Consider the following 15,489-nt stretch of genomic DNA (forward strand, 5'->3'; position numbering starts at 1 on the left):
GGAGCCCCTCCCTGTCGGTCTCGACAGTGCCACTGTCCTGCCCTCCTGGGCCCTGCTGCCTTCCTCCATCCCACTTCTGCCTCAGCCGCTCCCCCTCGTCCTACACACAGCCTGTGAGCTCCTTTGGGGGGTGTACAGCACCCAGCACCCTGACCCCTCCCCGTACAGTGACAGGGGTGTGCAGGAGGTGGTCAGCGCACGGCTCGCGCCGGCCCCCCCCCCGGACCCTAGTGCCCAGATGTGGTTGTGGTTCCGGTTGTAGCAGGAGCTGAGCTGGAAGGTGGGGCAGGCACAGGAGGAGGAAGAACAGGCTGAGTTGGGCAGGCAGGCAGCTGAGGGCGGGACCAGAGAGCCTTGAAAGTCCCAGCTCCTTCCCCAGCTCTGCTCACTCTGGCTCCCCTCCAGGCTGATCGCACCATGAGCCGCTGGTTGCTGGCTGCCCTGGCCCTCTGGGCTGTGAGCGGTGGGGACTCCCTGCCAGCCTGTAACTACCCGCCCAGGCTCTTGTGCAGCTCCTGGAAGATTGCCGTGGCCTGCCAGGTAAGCGGGACGACTCAGGGCAGCCTGTCCCCAGGGAGCTCCAAGCGGAGCTGGCATCTTGCCCTGCTCTGTCCTGTGGGTTTGGCAGCTGCTGCCTCCCTGCTCTTGGGAAAGAGGAGAACCCACTCGGTCCTTTCACAGCAAGGCTGAGCTGAGCTTCCCCCTCAGTGACCCTGACCTCAGAGAAACTGGCTCAGACCCCCAGCGAATCGGGGCTGTACGTGTACTCGCTGATACCGTGAGACACGGCACGGCAAGTCCCTTCCCATCCCTTGTCCCCTCGCTTTCCCTGCTGACTCCTTCCCCTGGGGGATGGGGCCTTGCAACCCGCTCAGCAGGGAAGAACTGGACCCAACGGGCCACAAGCCCCTGGGCTGTGGATGTGTCCGTAAGAGAAGGTGTTACCTGGGCGCTGTGGGGAAGGGAGAAAGGTTTGCTCTAGGGCCTAGCTCCCCACTGCAGCAGCAGCCCCAGCAGTCCCATGAGCTTCAGGACAGGGGCTGAGCAGGGAAAATAAGCACAAGGCTGAGAGAGAACCCCCAGCCCCCCAGCCTGAGTTCCTGCCTGCCCAGCTTAGAATGTGCCCATCGCCCCCCCATCTAGGCACCAGGATCCAAGCTCTTAACTGTCATCTCCTGTGCCTCAGTGGGAGCAGCGCTCCTCTTGGCACCGTGCAGCTAGTGCTGGCCTGCACCTGCCCCCCCAACACAGGGGTTGTACATGGGACCCAGCAGCTGCTGTGCCCAGCATGTCTGGTCCCTGCTCTTTACCCAACGGGAAGATTTTATCCTGTGCTCCAGTGGTAGCAGTGCCAGTGCCTGCCCATGGCCGGGGCCCAGGCCTAACAGGGCATCACGCTGGCAGCGCCTGGATCATGATCTCTTCATGATGCTGAACAGTTTTTCTTGCTTCTAAAAGGTGGGGAGATTCTAGCTCCGGGTAACTCCCTGCACCTCCCCGTTCCTTAGTCACCCCCAGAGCCAAGCCTAGGCCTTCAGCGCCGGCGGGTGCCTCGGGGTGGGGGGTAGCCCCTGCTCGGTGCTCCAGGGCATTCTGACCCTGCGCCTCGCCTGGAGAGCTGCCCGTGGGCAGGCTCAGGAGAGAGGTCCAGCACTGAACTCCAGAGCCTGCAGGGCTGCGTGAGGTTGCTGGGCAGGGGGACCTGGCCCCGGTCCCTGGCTCAAGGGGAGCGCTTGTCTCCAGAGTTGCCAGCTGGGGCCTTGGTCCATCTGCCATCCCCATGGGAGAGCTGCTGTGGTGCAGCTCCTGATCTCTGTCCCCACACCCTTGCCATGGCTCTCGCCTGCTCTGCCCTCACCCCATCCTGCTGTGTGGGGGCATTGGTGATACTTCTGCTTTTTCTGCCTCTCTGAGCAGCCATTAATAGCCTCCCATTCCGGAGCGGGAGCAGGGCCTGAAGCTGCACAACCACAGCCACTGCTTGGGCTTCAGAGTGCAGGGCTGAGAAACTGGCAGCCCTGACCCAGCGCTGCTCCAAACTCTCAACTTCGATCCCTGAGCCCCGCAGGCCCCGGCCTGGCGACGGGCGCCAGAGCCCCGGGGGGGGGGGCCCCCCCACAGGCCCCGGCCTGGCGACGGGCGCCAGAGCCCTGGGGCCCCTGCAGGCCCCAGCCTGGCGACGGGCGCCAGAGCCCTGGGGCCCCCTGCAGGCCCGGCCTGGCGACGGGCGCCAGAGCCCGGGGCCCGCAGGCCCCGGCCTGGCGACGGGCGCCAGAGCCCCGGGGCCCCGCAGGCCCGGCCGGGCGCCGGGCGCCCGCGCCCCGGGGGGCCCCCTGCAGGCCCCGGCCGGGCGACGGGCGCCAGAGCCCCGGGGGCCCCGCGCAGGCCCCGGCCTGGCGACGGGCGCCAGAGCCCCGGGGCCCCCGCAGGCCCGGCCTGGCGACGGGCGCCAGAGCCCCGGGGGGGGGCCCCCCGCAGGCCCCGGCCTGGCAACGGGCGCCAGAGCCCCAAGGTCTGTCCCTGTGGGCCCCACAGGTCTGGCCTGGCGATGAGAGCCAGGCTCTGCCGTGTGTTGCTTACAGACTTGTCTGCTAACGCCCCAGTTCCGGGTTGGATTCGGCCCATTGAACAGAGGCTGGCACTGGGTCTGATGGGACGTTGAAGCAGGAGAGAGTCCAGGGGCCAGGATGCGCGCCTGGACCCAGAAGGAAAAGAGCCCTCGAGTGCTCTGGACCCCCCAATCCCTCCGGGGGGGGGTGGACTCGCTTTGCTAAACAGAGCTGCACATTTGAACCAAGTAGATTGAGGAAATCCCCTTGGAAAGCCCCAGCGGCTGCTTGGTGTGTCAGGATCTGCTGCAGCTGAAAGCCCCCCTGAAAGCCCCGGCGTCCTGTTTCACTTCCCTTCTGGCCCAGCTCCGTGGGGAGGGCTGGCAGGTCTCCCTGCTCTGTTCGCAAACACAAACAAGCTGGGCTGGAGGCCAGAGCCTGGGCAGAGCAAAGTCCTTCGGCAGGGACCCTCCCTGCGCCTGGCTGCACCAGCACACTTGGTAACGGGACTCCAGGTGGCACCTCGTCCCGTCTGTCCGGCACCTCTGGGAAAGGCACTTTGTCCCCAGGTCCCTCGCCGGCCGTTCCAGAAACGGGTTAAGCACAGCAGCTGCTGCAGCACTTTGGGGCCTCCCAGCGGGGCCAGGTTTATCCTCCGCGTGCCCCGGGAGGCTCATGACCTCCCTGTGACGTCGAGTTTGTCTGTGACAGAGCCGGAACCAGAGCTCTGGGCTGCTCTTTGGGCGGCACAGCCGGTCCGGGGTCTGTGCCAGGCCTGGTTCTGTCTATCCTAACCCTGCTGCTCACCCCCTACCCCCTGCATCTTTCCCTGCCCGCAGGTGGAGAAGCTATGCCCCAAATTCTACCACCGCCCCCAGGCAGCCAACCCTGTGTCGCTGAGCCTGTATTACGAGAGCCTGTGCCCGGCCTGCCGCGGCTTCCTGGTCACCCAGCTCTTCCCCACCTGGGTGATGCTCAGTGACATCATGAACATCACGCTGGTGCCATACGGAAATGCCCAGGTAAGCGTCAGTGCTGCCGGCTGCAGAGGGTGGGGGAAAGGGACCTGCACCCCAGTTTGAGCCAAGGGCAGGGGCTGCACCACTCTTCTGTCCCCATAGCCTGGCCTTCCCTCCCCCACAGCCCTGATCCTGGCAGCAGGGGCGGCTCCAGGCACCAGCGCACCAAGCGCGTGCCTGGGGCGGCAAGCCACGGGGGGGGCTCTGTCGGTCGCCGCGAGGGCGGCAGGCAGGCAGCCTTCGGCGACGTGCCTGTGGAGGGTCCGCTGGTCCCGCGGCTTCGGCGGACCTCCCGCAGGCTGCCGCTGAATCCGTGGGACTGGGGACCTCCCGCAGGCAAGCCGCCGAAGGCAGCCTTCCTGCCGTGCTTGGGGCAGCAAAATACCTAGAGCCGCCCCTGCCTGGCAGGGTGTGTGGGGCACACGCTGTGGGGTGAGGGGGGAAGAGTGAGTGCTGGGGCGGCATGGGGGGAGGGGTAGTGTTACCTTAGGCTCTGACTCGGTTTCCCTTGCAGGAGAAGAATGTCAGCGGGAAGTGGCAGTTCGAATGCCAGCATGGTGAACCGGAGTGCAGGGGGAACATGATCGAGGTGAGGCTGGTCCTAGGCATGGCATTAGGATGGGGTGGGGGTGCTGCCTGTGGAATGTGCAGGATAGCGGGGTGGAAAGAGACAGTGGCTCCTGGTTAGGTGATGGGACCCCCCACCCCATCCCCGTGTCACTGAGCCAGGGACAACTTGGACTCATTAGCTGTGCTTGGGGTGGGGGAGCAGGGGGCAGGGCTCCCTCGTCTCTGGCCCAGAGGTGGGGCCCATGGTGAGATCTGACCGGGCTCTGCTACTGGACTAGCCTGGGATGGAATTAGGCCCTGTCCCCTGTGTGGCCTCAGCACAGTCACCATGTGACACTGGAGCTGCTGAGTTTCACATCGTCACTGGCACAAGGGAAGGAGCAAGGAGGCCCCTTGCCCCACAGGGCAGAGTCCAGGAACCACCGAGGCAGCTGTGCTGACATCGGGAGCTGGGCACCCAGGCGTGATCCATGGTGAGGGTGCGTGTCAGCCAGGACATCTCGGGGTGAACGTCAGAGAGCAGCAACACCTTCCTTGGGGCCTTCCACAGATAGCGGATTGGGGGGGGGGGTTGCCCCTCACCTGCCCCAGTATGGGCCTCTCAGCGTAGTCCTGCCTTGGGGACAGGACTCCGTAGGACTTTCCCCGTTGACAGTGAAGTGTGGGGCTCCCCCTGCAGCCATTCCTCTCGCCCTAGGAGGAGAAGCTGGTCATGTTGGGCTCTGCTGGCTGGAGAACCCCCACGGGCAGAGCTCCTGCTCGCGTTCCCGCTGGGCTCGGGGCACTAACACTGTGGCTTGCCTGCTCTTCCAGACCTGCCTGATGTACCAGCTGAAGGACTTCGATCAGTCTTTCCCTGTGATCTTCTGCATGGAATCGGCCGGCTCTGTGCTCGAGAATCTTGAAGCTGTACGTTGGCAGTGCTGGGCGGGCCCAGACCTATAAAACTCTGTGGGTTCAAGTCCTGGGGGAGCCGCCTCAGCCAGCTGGTCTCTGCACCCACCCCTCAGTAACGCCCCTGCCACTTGCCCCTTGTTCCCCTGCCCAGGTCCAATCAAGTGTCTTGACCCAGCGCCCAGAAGGGCTGGTGTTTCCTGCCAGTCTGTGTCTGGTGGGACACCCGGCTGTAGCCATTGGCAACTTAGTGACAAGGCCACGTCCATTTCTAGCCATGCCTCAGCCATCCCATGTGGACTATGAAGACGCTTTCCCCGCTGTGCTGCCACCAGGCACCTGCCCTCACTCCACAGCTGCTCTGCAGGAGTGAGGCCCAGGTGCAGGGTCGGCTCCAGGCACCAGCCGACCAAGCACGAGCTTGGGGCGGCACATTGTAAGGGGCGGCCGGGTGGTGCTCGGGTTTGGGTTTTTTTGGGGTTTTTTTTGGTTTGGCAGGGCGGCGCTCAAGGGTTTTTTTGTTGTTTTTGTTTCGGCGGCGTGGCGCGGTGCTCAGGGTGGGTGTTACGGAGGCGCTCGGGGGGGGAGAGTGTTATGGCGGCGTGGCGCGGTGCTCAGGGTGGGTGTTACGGCGGCGCGGTGCTTGGGGGGGGTGTTACGGAGGCGCTCGGGAGAGTGTTTCGGCGTGGCGCGGTGCTCAGGGTGGGTGTTACGGCGCGCGGTGCTCAGGGGGTGTTACGGGCGCTCGGGGGAGTGTTATGGTGGCGTGGCGCGGTGCTCAGGGTGGGTGTTACGGCGGCGCGGTGCTTGGGGGGGGTGTTACGGAGGCGCTCGGGGGGGGAGAGTGTTATGGCGGCGTGGCGCGGTGCTAAGGGTGGGTGTTATGGCGGCGTGGCGCGGTGCTCAGGGTGGGTGTTACGGCGGCGCGGTGCTTGGGGGGGGTGTTACGGAGGCGCTCGGGGGGGGAGACTGTTATGGCGGCGTGGCGCTTTTTTTTTTGCTTGGGGCGGCAAAAACGTTAGAGCTGGCCCTGCCCAGGTGGCGGGTGAACTGGGACATACGCTGGAGACTCTAGCAGTATGCAGGGGAGGGGAGTGTGTTGCCCCTAGAACTGGCTGAGTCCCAGGGCTCCTGCTGCCAGCCTGCACTGTGGGTTGATGAGTTCAGAACAGATAAGAGCCCCTGGCCTCAGCCTTCCTGAGTGGTGGGGGATTGGGTAACCAGCTCTCTGCACTGGTTCTGACGACTCCTCCCCTCTCAGTGCCTGCAGGTCTATGCTCCAACTGTCCAGCTGGCTGAGATCAAGTCATGCGTGACGGGAGATCTGGGCAACAAGCTGATGCATCACAACGCTCAACTGACCGATGCCCTCAACCCCCCCCATAACTACGTGCCGTGGATCCTCGTCAATGGGGTAGGCAACATGGTGCCTCGTGGCCTTCCTGCTGAAATGCTGGCATGGCCCATGGGCGTGTCCACACAAGGAATCAGCGGGCGGCAACCAGAGCCAGAGGTTCAGTGCAGAGTCCATGGGAAGCAGGGGATAGAACCTAGGACCTTCAGCTCCAAAACCCAGCCTGCTGCCCTGGAGAACACTGATAATGCAGGGCGGTTGGTGGGTCTCATAGGCAGAGGGCCAGTCTCTTGCAGGCCCACACAGAGCCACGTGTTACAGCATCCCAAAGCACATGCCTGTTCATGCTAAGGAGCCCATGCACCTGGTATCTAGCTGGGGTAGTGCAATGCATTGTGGGAGCTGGGAGGGAATAAACTGCTCTGAGAAGCACCCACAGAACCTGACTTTGTGGTGAAGCGAAGAGTTAAAGTTGTTGCCGAGTCTTTGAGGAAACGCTTTATCTCAGCAACCAGGCCCTGCCGCTGCCGCCTGCCTGAGCCTCATCTGGCTGCCCTTGGTTCCCCTGCAGTGAAGACAAACGGGCAGGAAATGTCCACATGCTTTGGGGTGAATCTGTTCATGAACTTGAATCAGGGGGGCTGGCTCCAGCCAGGTGCAGTGTGAGCTCCCTGCATGCAGTTCTGCTGTGTCCTGCTTGAGGCGTGGCACTCCCCTGCCTGACACCACGAACCATCACTTCCACCTGGGCCAAGTGGGGGTCTGATGCTGCCGTTCTGCTCAGGTAACACATCGTACCCGCTTGGCCCAGGTGTGACCAATGTCCCCCATGGGCACAATGGGCTGGGCCTTGGGCCGCAAGGAGAGTTCACGCTGGCGTTCCCTGGCAGGCTGCATGTTCTGTACCCAGGCCATAGCCCCCAAGACGCTGCACTCTGCTCAGACACAAGCCCTGGTTTTGTGCTGACAAGAAACACATCCATGCTGCAGTTGCTCAAAGAAACGGCCCCAGGTGAATGCTGAGGGCACCATGCAGGCAGCGACTGACGCAGCCAGGTAGCGCCATCTCGTCCTGTGCGGCTGGAGCGAAGCGCTGCAGAGCTGTCGCTTGTGTTCCAGGCAGCAGCCCTAGCAAAACACTCCTGGAGGAATTACTGAGCACCTGCCTGCTTCCTCCGGCCAGCGGCTGAGCCTGGGAATGGGCTTGTCCAGCCGCTGACACAGATTTGTCCTTTCTCTCTCCTGCTCAGAAACACACCGCCGCTCTCCAGGAGCGAGCCCAGACCGCTCTGTTCATGATGGTTTGTGAGATGTACACGGTGAGTGGACCCTGATAATGCATTCAGCCCTGTGTGGGCAGCTGATCCCAGTGCTGCACCGTCACAGCACCCTGCTCCCCAGGCTCTGGGCAATGAGCTGCAGCAGCACCTCGGCCAGCACTTGCCCACTAGCCAGATTCGGGGACGCCCCTCCGCTGGTGAAACTGCTCGACTAGCTGTTGCCCTGCCTGCCCAAAGAACAAGCAGCTCTACCCTGCTTGCCTCCCTGGCTGGAGGTGAGGGGAGCAAGGCAGTGGCAGGGGCCGAGGCTGTTAGGGCTTCAGCCATCTGGCTCTGCAGCTGTTTCCTCTCTACGCTCCTCCCTGTGTCATGGGGGTCCCTGACCGATCTCTGTCTTTGCAGGGTGAAAAGCCAGATGCCTGCAAAGACGGGGGGGCTGAGTCCCAGCTCCTCTGAAGACCGAGTCTCTCTGCCTGAATTAACCCCCAGCCTAGGGCCGCTCCCTGCACCCCAGTGCCTGGCCTTGCAGTTGGGGTGAGCAGCCAGCCAGAGGCAGCAGGGGATCTATTTTTGCCTGGTATGATGATGTCAGCTCTAGGCTCATGCCCAGTAAACTCTGCTGCAGGTGGGGGCAGTTCAGTTATGAGCAGGGGGTTGATGGGAGAACAGGCACAAGATGGTTTGAATCTGGACATGGGAATTCGAAGGATCTTTTCACGCAGGGTGTCAGCACCAGGAGCTGGGTGGGGAGAGCCCAGCCTTGTATTCAGGGAGAGCAGCAGCAGCAACAGCTGGAGAGCTGGATAGTCGTTAAGAGAGCACGTCCTGCTGGAGAGAGGCAGCTGGTCACCCTGACTCCAGGAGGCAGCCTGGCTGAGCAGCTTGGCAGCATGGGCCTGGAAGGGCTGCCAGATATCTAGGCCAGTGTGTTGAATACACAGCATTGAAAGCACAGGAACTGTCCACATCAGGGAACTCCCTGACCCACTCAGCCCTTGCCTCTGGCCTCTCCAGATCCCTGTAGAGATTAAATAAGGGAGGCCACATTCTGGCTCGCTCTCCGTGGAGCTGCCCCATCCCTGGGCTGGAACCTGCACCTCGACCAGCAGACATTCCGGACCAGGAATGGGACCCCACACCTGCCCTGCTTTGCCCCGGCCTTGGGCACCAGCATGACTGGCTGCGGATCTTGCCTTACGCTGTGCAGCTTGCAGGGTGCTGTGACCAGCGGGGGACAAAGCTTAAGCGCAGCAAATCTTGGGGGACACGCGACATTTGCTTTGCTGAGTTGGTGACTGACACCTGAACCTTTGCCCATACTGATCCCTTATGTGAACTAGCTCCACTGGCCCCTCAGAACACTGTCCTCCATGTCCTCGGCCCACTGGCCCCTCCAGGAAATGGTCCTGTCACTAGGCCCCATCCTCCTTTCACACAAACAGACCAGGGCCTTGCCCTCCCCAACCTGATGCACATTCCCTTCTAATTGCTGTAATTGACTTGATGTCACAAATGCAGATTCTTGGGACTCAGGATAGGAATGCCCTTCCTGCAAATGAATCTGTTGAGTAACTTCCTGGCCTAGTTCTCTCTCATTGTGGGACTCTCCTGCGTCTAGCCCTGAGCCTAGGGCTGGGGGTGGAAGGAGGGGTGATGGGCAAGGCTCATGTGGGGATGCTGGTGCCATGTCTACACGGGGGCAATGTAACAATGGATTTCCCTTGGCTGCAGCTGCTCTCACTTCACCCTCAGGCTGGGGACGCACCTTGCTCCCGGTTATCACAAACATGGGCATTAGCTTTTGGCTAAAGAAGGGCTCTTGGAAGCTCCCCCGGGGGAGACGCTTTTCTCTGGGGTATGGCTAACAGTGCTGTAGGAAGCCTGGACCAAGGAGGGAGCAGAGACCCAGCACTGGGGGCCAGATGCCTTCTCTGTGCCTTGGGGAACTTCCACAGGACTGAGCTCAGGAAATGCTCAGCCTATTTAAGTGCTGTCACGAGTTCCCTGTGGTTTTACTACAGAAGCTCTGTATTTGCCTAACCCCTGCGGTGGTAGCTGCTGAGCCCAGGTGCCTTGAGGCAGGGGCCACAGCCTGCTACGGGGCTTTTCGCAAGGTCTTGCCAAGTGAGGTTAAGCTGCTGCCCAGGCCTAGGCCCTAGCACTGCACAGCTTAGTGTGGGAGCCCCTTGGAGGGTCAGCAGGAGAGAGGGGATGTCACTCACCTCGTGTGGGGGACCCCTGTGTACCCCTTTGGCTGCTTGCTTCCCCATCCATGGCCCCAGGAAGGGAAGTGAGGCATGTGGGAGGAGACACGATGGGGTGGCTGGGAGGAAAAGGCACTGGGCTACCCAGGAACTGGTTACAAGAGGGGAACCCAAATGGCCCAGCCTGGCAGGAAAAGCTGAACACGTCTCGGTGACTCCAAAGCACCCGCTGAGCGGCGGGGCCAGGCACTGCGCCCAGCTGGGGGGGGCGGGGGCAGGAGCGGGTGCCTGGGAAGACGTGCAGGCTCCTGAGCGGTGATGCCCTGTGACTGCCAGGGGCGCGGCGAAGCCGGATCCATAAACAGAAGGGCTGGTGCGCACCTGACCAGCCGCACAGACAGGGCACCAGCCCGCTCACCGGCAGCTGCCTGGGCTCCGTGCCCTGCGGTGCCGGGAGTCCGGGGGGGGCTGAAGCTGGGTGGCCGGGAGGGGGCTGAAGCTGGGGGCAGCGCGGGGAGGGGTGAGGCTGAGCAGTGGGGGGGGCACAGAGCCCCGGGTGGAGGGGGGCAGACGCCGGGCGGTTGGGGGAGGGGGCTCAGAGCCCAGCTGTGCCGCCCGGCCCATGCCCCAGGCCCGGTCCCGTCCCCGTGCTCGGCGCTGCCCGGAAGGCCGGGCCAGGGAGCGGGGGGGGAGGGGGGCGCTGTAGCGACCCTTCCCCGCGCGAGAAGCCATCGCGGGAGAAGGCACGACGCAGCCGCACCAGCAACAACTCCCGCAAGTGGCTGCCATGGCCGCCGCCGGCACAGGGCACTTCCGCCTCGCTAGCTGCCATGGCCGCCGCCGGCACAGGGCACTTCCGCCTCGCTAGCTGCCATGGCCGCCGCCGGCACAGGGCACTTCCGCCTCGCTAGCTGCCATGGCCGCCGCCGGCACAGGGCACTTCCGCCTCGCTAGCTGCCATGGCCGCCGCCGGCACAGGGCACTTCCGCCTCGCTAGCGGCCATGGCCCCACTTCCCCGGAAGCTGAAGGCGCAGCTCCGTCACGTGACTCAGACCGGGGCCCGGCCGGCTCCCACTCACGTGTCCGGAGGCGGAAGTGCGGGGGCGCACCGGGGCCGGGCCGGGGCTGAAGGGAGCCGACCCAGGAGACGGGACCGGGGCAAAGGTCAGGCCGGGTGGGGCCGCGGGGCTCTGGCGCGACCCCCCACCCCACCCCGGGCAGAGCTGCCTTTGCCTGCCCCCAACCAGGCTGCACTTCGCGCCTGTTGTTGATGGAGACATTTCATACACTGGGAGGAGGGAGGGGGCCATGGGGCTGGGGAGGCACGTGACACGTGGGGAGGGGGCATGGGGGCACGTGACACGCCGGGGTGGGGAACAGGAGGCTGGGGGGCAGGAAGGGGTATGGGCCTGTGGGGAGGGTATGGAACACTTGTGGAGGGGGCAGGGGCTGTGGCGGACGCATCCTCCCCGCAAAGGGGAGACGCAAACCTCGGGCTGAGGGGGGGGGGTGACCTAAGGCACGTGTGGCCCTGGCGGCTGGTGCTCTGGGCTATGACGGGGGCTAGGTGTGGGGCTGTGGGCCCGGCAGGTCATGGGAAGGCACCATGCCCCCCCCCCCCCCAGGGTTATGGCTGGAGCTTGGTGCAGGGAGTGGTTGTGGGGCGGGGGGAGGCAGGAGGAGCACAGCTGGGGCTGAGCAGTGGTGCCCCCCCAGCCTGCACGTTTTGTTTCTCTTTGGCTCAGGCACGGCTGGGGCTTGGATGAGCAACCTGGCTGACCTGGATTAGTTGCTGAGCAAACGATGCTTGCCCGCGGCAGACAGATGTTTGTTGGCTTCTCAGGCTACTGGAAGCCTTTTTTCAGAGGCCGGGTCCTTCTAGTTACAAATACTGTGAGCTGTGGGGCTCTCTTGGCGACTGGCGACACCCTCCAGCAGACATGGGAAATGAGGAAGGACCCGGAGCGGAAGCGGGAGCTGGGCCGTACAGGTGTGTCTGCTGTGTGCTTGCTGTTGTAATGCAGGAGGGGTGGGCACATCCCATTCACAGAGCTCCAGTGTCTCCCCCTGCCTCCAAAAAGGACCCACCAGCTGCCTCTGACCCATTTAAATGGAATGAGGGGCAGCTTCCTGCCTGGTTCTGCCCAGCCCGTGATTTCTCCTGCTCTTTGGCCTGTATTGCCGGCAGCATTGGGTGGGAGTAGGGGGCTGGAAACAGCACGTGGGGTCTACTCTGTTATTTATTATGTGTATTGTGGTAGCGAAGGGGCTCCACTGCTGGGTAAAGCCACATACACATAGCAAACAAGAGCGTCTGCCCTGACGAGGTCAGAACCAGACAGAAGAGGAAGATGGGTACTGAGGCCCAGAGAGAATGAGGTGAGTTCCCCCGCGTCACTCACAAGTCAGTGGTAGATCTGGGGATCATACCCAGCTGTCCCCAGTCCCTGCCCAGTGCTCATTAGGTCAGCCTTCCTTCTGTGCGCTGTCTGTCTGCCAGCTGCTGGGGCCAATCTTCCCAGCAACATCCAACCCTTGGGGAACTGCTGCTGTTTTAACCATTCTGCTTTTTGGGCCATTTTTGCAGGGAGTCAAAGCAGCTTTCAGAATATTCTAGACTGAAATCTGCCATCATCTCCGTCCCTGTGCGCATGTCTGTGTCCTTGTCTGAGGCAGGGCACATGCGCCTATTGTAAAGGGACAGATATGCTTACAGAGCTGTGTCAATAATGCATGATGACATTGTGCTGGGCCTTTGCATTTATTAATAAGGTGGCATTTTGTTACAGCTCGGATGTTTGCTATTGGCTGCAGCATGGGCCCGTTCATGCATTACTGGTATCTCTGGTTAGACAGAGCATTTCCTGCAAGTGGATTAAAAGGAATTAAAATTGTCCTGAAGAAAGTCTTCATTGACCAGATCGTAGCATCTCCGGCCTTGGGAATCTGGTATTTTCTGGGTAAAATATTTAATATCACTTTCTCATGTAAATGTTATTCATAGACTATTCAAACGTCTGCCCTCTCCAACACTCACAAGAACATAAGAAAGGCCATATGGGGTCAGACCAAAAGGTCCATCCAGCCCAGTGTCCTGTCTGCTGACGGTGGCCAATGCCAACACTCGTCAGTCAGGGAGCATTAAGACCCTTCTGCACCAAGCGGGCCTGTGATTGGATGTGGGAGGGGAGGCCTGCTCCTTACCCCTGAGGTTATTTCCCTGCAGTGCCCAGGCTCTGTTCCAACATGTGCATTAAGCAGCTGCACTTGCAATGACTCAGAGAGCTAGCTCTCCTCCTGTTTTCCCTTTAGCTGGGGCGTGGGGGGGGGGGTGTACTGCCCCATGGAGCTGACAGGGAGAACAGAGCCCTTGGGAGGCAGGTTCTGTCCTGATAAACATAGAGCTCACAGCAAGCATGGGTTAGTGGCTGCCATGCTAAGTGAAAGCAGAGCCAATACCTTTTCTCCCTGCCTTACTAAGCTCCCCATATAGCTGGGAAAACCTGAGCCAGCAAAGTCCCTGGCCTGCTGAGACTAAAGATCACACTTGCTGGCTCCTTGAATTACTGCCTCCAAGGTGCTGCTACAACTTCCCGGCTGACCACGAGGGGGCAGGATCAAAGGTCTGCTAGTAAAGCAGGAGGCCAGGGTTGCTCGCTCACTCACCTGCAGCCAACTGTGCCTTGTACAGGGATGGGGTCGCTGGAGGGGCAGACACTGGAGGAAAGTTGGGAGGAGCTGAGAGAGAAGTTCTGGGAATTTTACAAGGTAAGGCTGCTCCGAATCCCTGAGAATCTCTCCCCCCCCCCCCCCCCTTTCCTCTCCTTTCTTAATACTTGACTCTCTTTCCCAGGCAGACTGGTGCGTCTGGCCAGCAGCTCAGGTGATTAACTTCCTGTTCCTTCCTCCCACGTATCGGGTGATTTATGTGAACGTGGTGACCTTGGGCTGGGACACGTACCTTGCCTACCTCAAACACAGGGTCAGTATTACCCAGACAGGCCATCACAGGCTGCCGTAAGCGCCCCAGCCACTAACCCCTTGCGCTGGGGCCTTTGCTGCTCCAGCAAACCTTTAATGAATCAGGGTTTAGTCAGTTTCTTCTCTTGTGTCTGTAGCACAAGCAGCCACTCAGTGCCGAAGCTGAGCTGAAGAGCAGCATTCAGCATCACCACACTGGGGTGAAAACTGGGGGCTGACAAGCTGTTTGCAAGGACTGCTGCTCTGGTTCCATCTGTTCCTGTGAGATGCCAATCAAGTGCCAATTCCAGATTCTTTCCTGGGGGAGGGAGCTGGCTCCCATGCAGCCCAGAAAAAATATCCTGATCAAGTGAACAAAATGCTTCCTGGAGACAAATGACTACCATTGTCCTGTGGCCGACCCAGCCAGCTGGGTGTGGAAGAGAAACATGAGGGGGTCTCTCTCTGAGTTAGCATTTAACTTCCTAGCCACAAACCCAGTGACTTTAAAATGAAGAATCATGTGTCAACAGGCTGCGTAACATGACTGAGTTTCTTATTCCTCCACTGACTTCTGGGGAAGCGGGGCAGGTGCGGCACGTTACTGTTTGCCACTAAGTGAGCCATGATCCTTAAAATAATCCCATGACTTGGAACCAATTTAATTTATTCTCACTGTGTCTGAAAACTGTATTTTGCTAGAAATGGTGATGTGCCAAAATGTCACTTAAAAAAAAATTATATGAGACCTTAATGACGTAGCTTGTCTTTAGAAACAGTAACTGCACCCCAGCGTGGGAATTTAAAGCTCACCCTCTAGGAAGTGGGGGCTGCTCACTTATAACTGGAGCTATGGGGTTGGTCTTCCTTGCAGCCAGGCTGAGTGGCTGCAAACACTGATCTAAGCTCAGGCTTGAGGGGGGAGCCTGGATCAGTCAGACCCAGCTTTGTAGAAAGAGCCCCCAGTCCAGGCTTAAGAGAAAACAGCAGCGGAGTAGATGGGGTCCCTTCCCGTCACAGACTGGCGAGTGCGAGCCCATGTGAGGCCTCACGGAGCTAGGGCGTTCCAGGACAGGAACTAGTGCAGCGGTGTGGTGCCTGAGCGTCTGCTGGAGGACTCACGCCCTGGGGCTGCTGAAAATGAGCCTGAATGACTTGTGATCAGCATTAATTTATTTCGTCACAACAGCTCGTGAATACAGTGATCGTTAGGAAATTGTACTTTGACACGTTTGACATTTGTACAGTACAGCGTAGTTTTTTCCATATAAGTAAACGTCACAAAAATAGGAGGTTGGATGTGTGTGTATCTGTAAAATAAAGAGGGTTCACCAAGAAAAATAAATCGAGGGAAGCAACGCACCGGGTTTGGGCATTGATAGAATTCTATCTACTGCTTCACGGTCTCCACAATAACACATTGCTAGAGTAACAGACAAGGAACAGCGAGGCCTGTAGCAAACTCGCCCCCTTCAGCTGCTAGTGCAACATCCTGGGGCAGGTGGAGTGTCAACCCCACACCCAGCATGGAATGGGGCAGCAGTTTGGTGGCTTGTTTCTTTGCTTGAGCCAAACCATCAAAGCTTTTCCTCTGGCAGGAGGTCTCCAGTGCTGCTCCGCCACCAGCCTGGGGCTGGTTTGGTTCAGGAGCGCCTTGG

General features: G+C 60.8%; 2 protein-coding genes across 4 annotated transcripts; both read left to right on the forward strand.

Moving 5' to 3' along the window:
* The first annotated feature begins 333 nt into the window (after window positions 1-333).
* IFI30 (IFI30 lysosomal thiol reductase) lies at window positions 334-9,239 on the forward strand. Its single transcript, XM_039515341.1, has 7 exons — window positions 334-540; window positions 3,389-3,571; window positions 4,083-4,157; window positions 4,952-5,047; window positions 6,294-6,446; window positions 7,637-7,705; window positions 8,069-9,239. The coding sequence occupies exons 1-7, from the start codon at window positions 418-420 to the stop codon at window positions 8,120-8,122; spliced, it is 753 nt and encodes a 250-aa protein (XP_039371275.1). The 5' UTR covers window positions 334-417; the 3' UTR covers window positions 8,123-9,239.
* A 1,618-nt stretch (window positions 9,240-10,857) lies between these two features.
* Window positions 10,858-15,334, forward strand: MPV17L2 (MPV17 mitochondrial inner membrane protein like 2). 3 transcript variants are annotated; one of them, XM_039515599.1, is made up of 6 exons: window positions 10,858-11,035; window positions 11,715-11,861; window positions 12,661-12,831; window positions 13,563-13,639; window positions 13,725-13,853; window positions 13,990-15,334. In XM_039515599.1, exons 1-6 carry the CDS (start codon window positions 10,873-10,875, stop codon window positions 14,068-14,070), a joined length of 768 nt encoding a protein of 255 aa, XP_039371533.1. In that variant the 5' UTR covers window positions 10,858-10,872; the 3' UTR covers window positions 14,071-15,334. The 3 variants fall into 3 exon arrangements, with proteins under 3 accessions (XP_039371533.1, XP_039371534.1, XP_039371535.1); XM_039515600.1 differs by having other exon boundaries at window positions 10,960-11,035; window positions 11,617-11,861; XM_039515601.1 differs by lacking the exon at window positions 10,858-11,035 and adding an exon at window positions 11,324-11,634 and having other exon boundaries at window positions 11,665-11,861.
* Window positions 15,335-15,489: the final 155 nt, after the last annotated feature.

The sequence above is a fragment of the Mauremys reevesii genome, linkage group 26 (genome assembly GCF_016161935.1).
Source record: "Mauremys reevesii isolate NIE-2019 linkage group 26, ASM1616193v1, whole genome shotgun sequence".
Lineage (NCBI taxonomy): Eukaryota > Metazoa > Chordata > Testudines > Geoemydidae > Mauremys > Mauremys reevesii.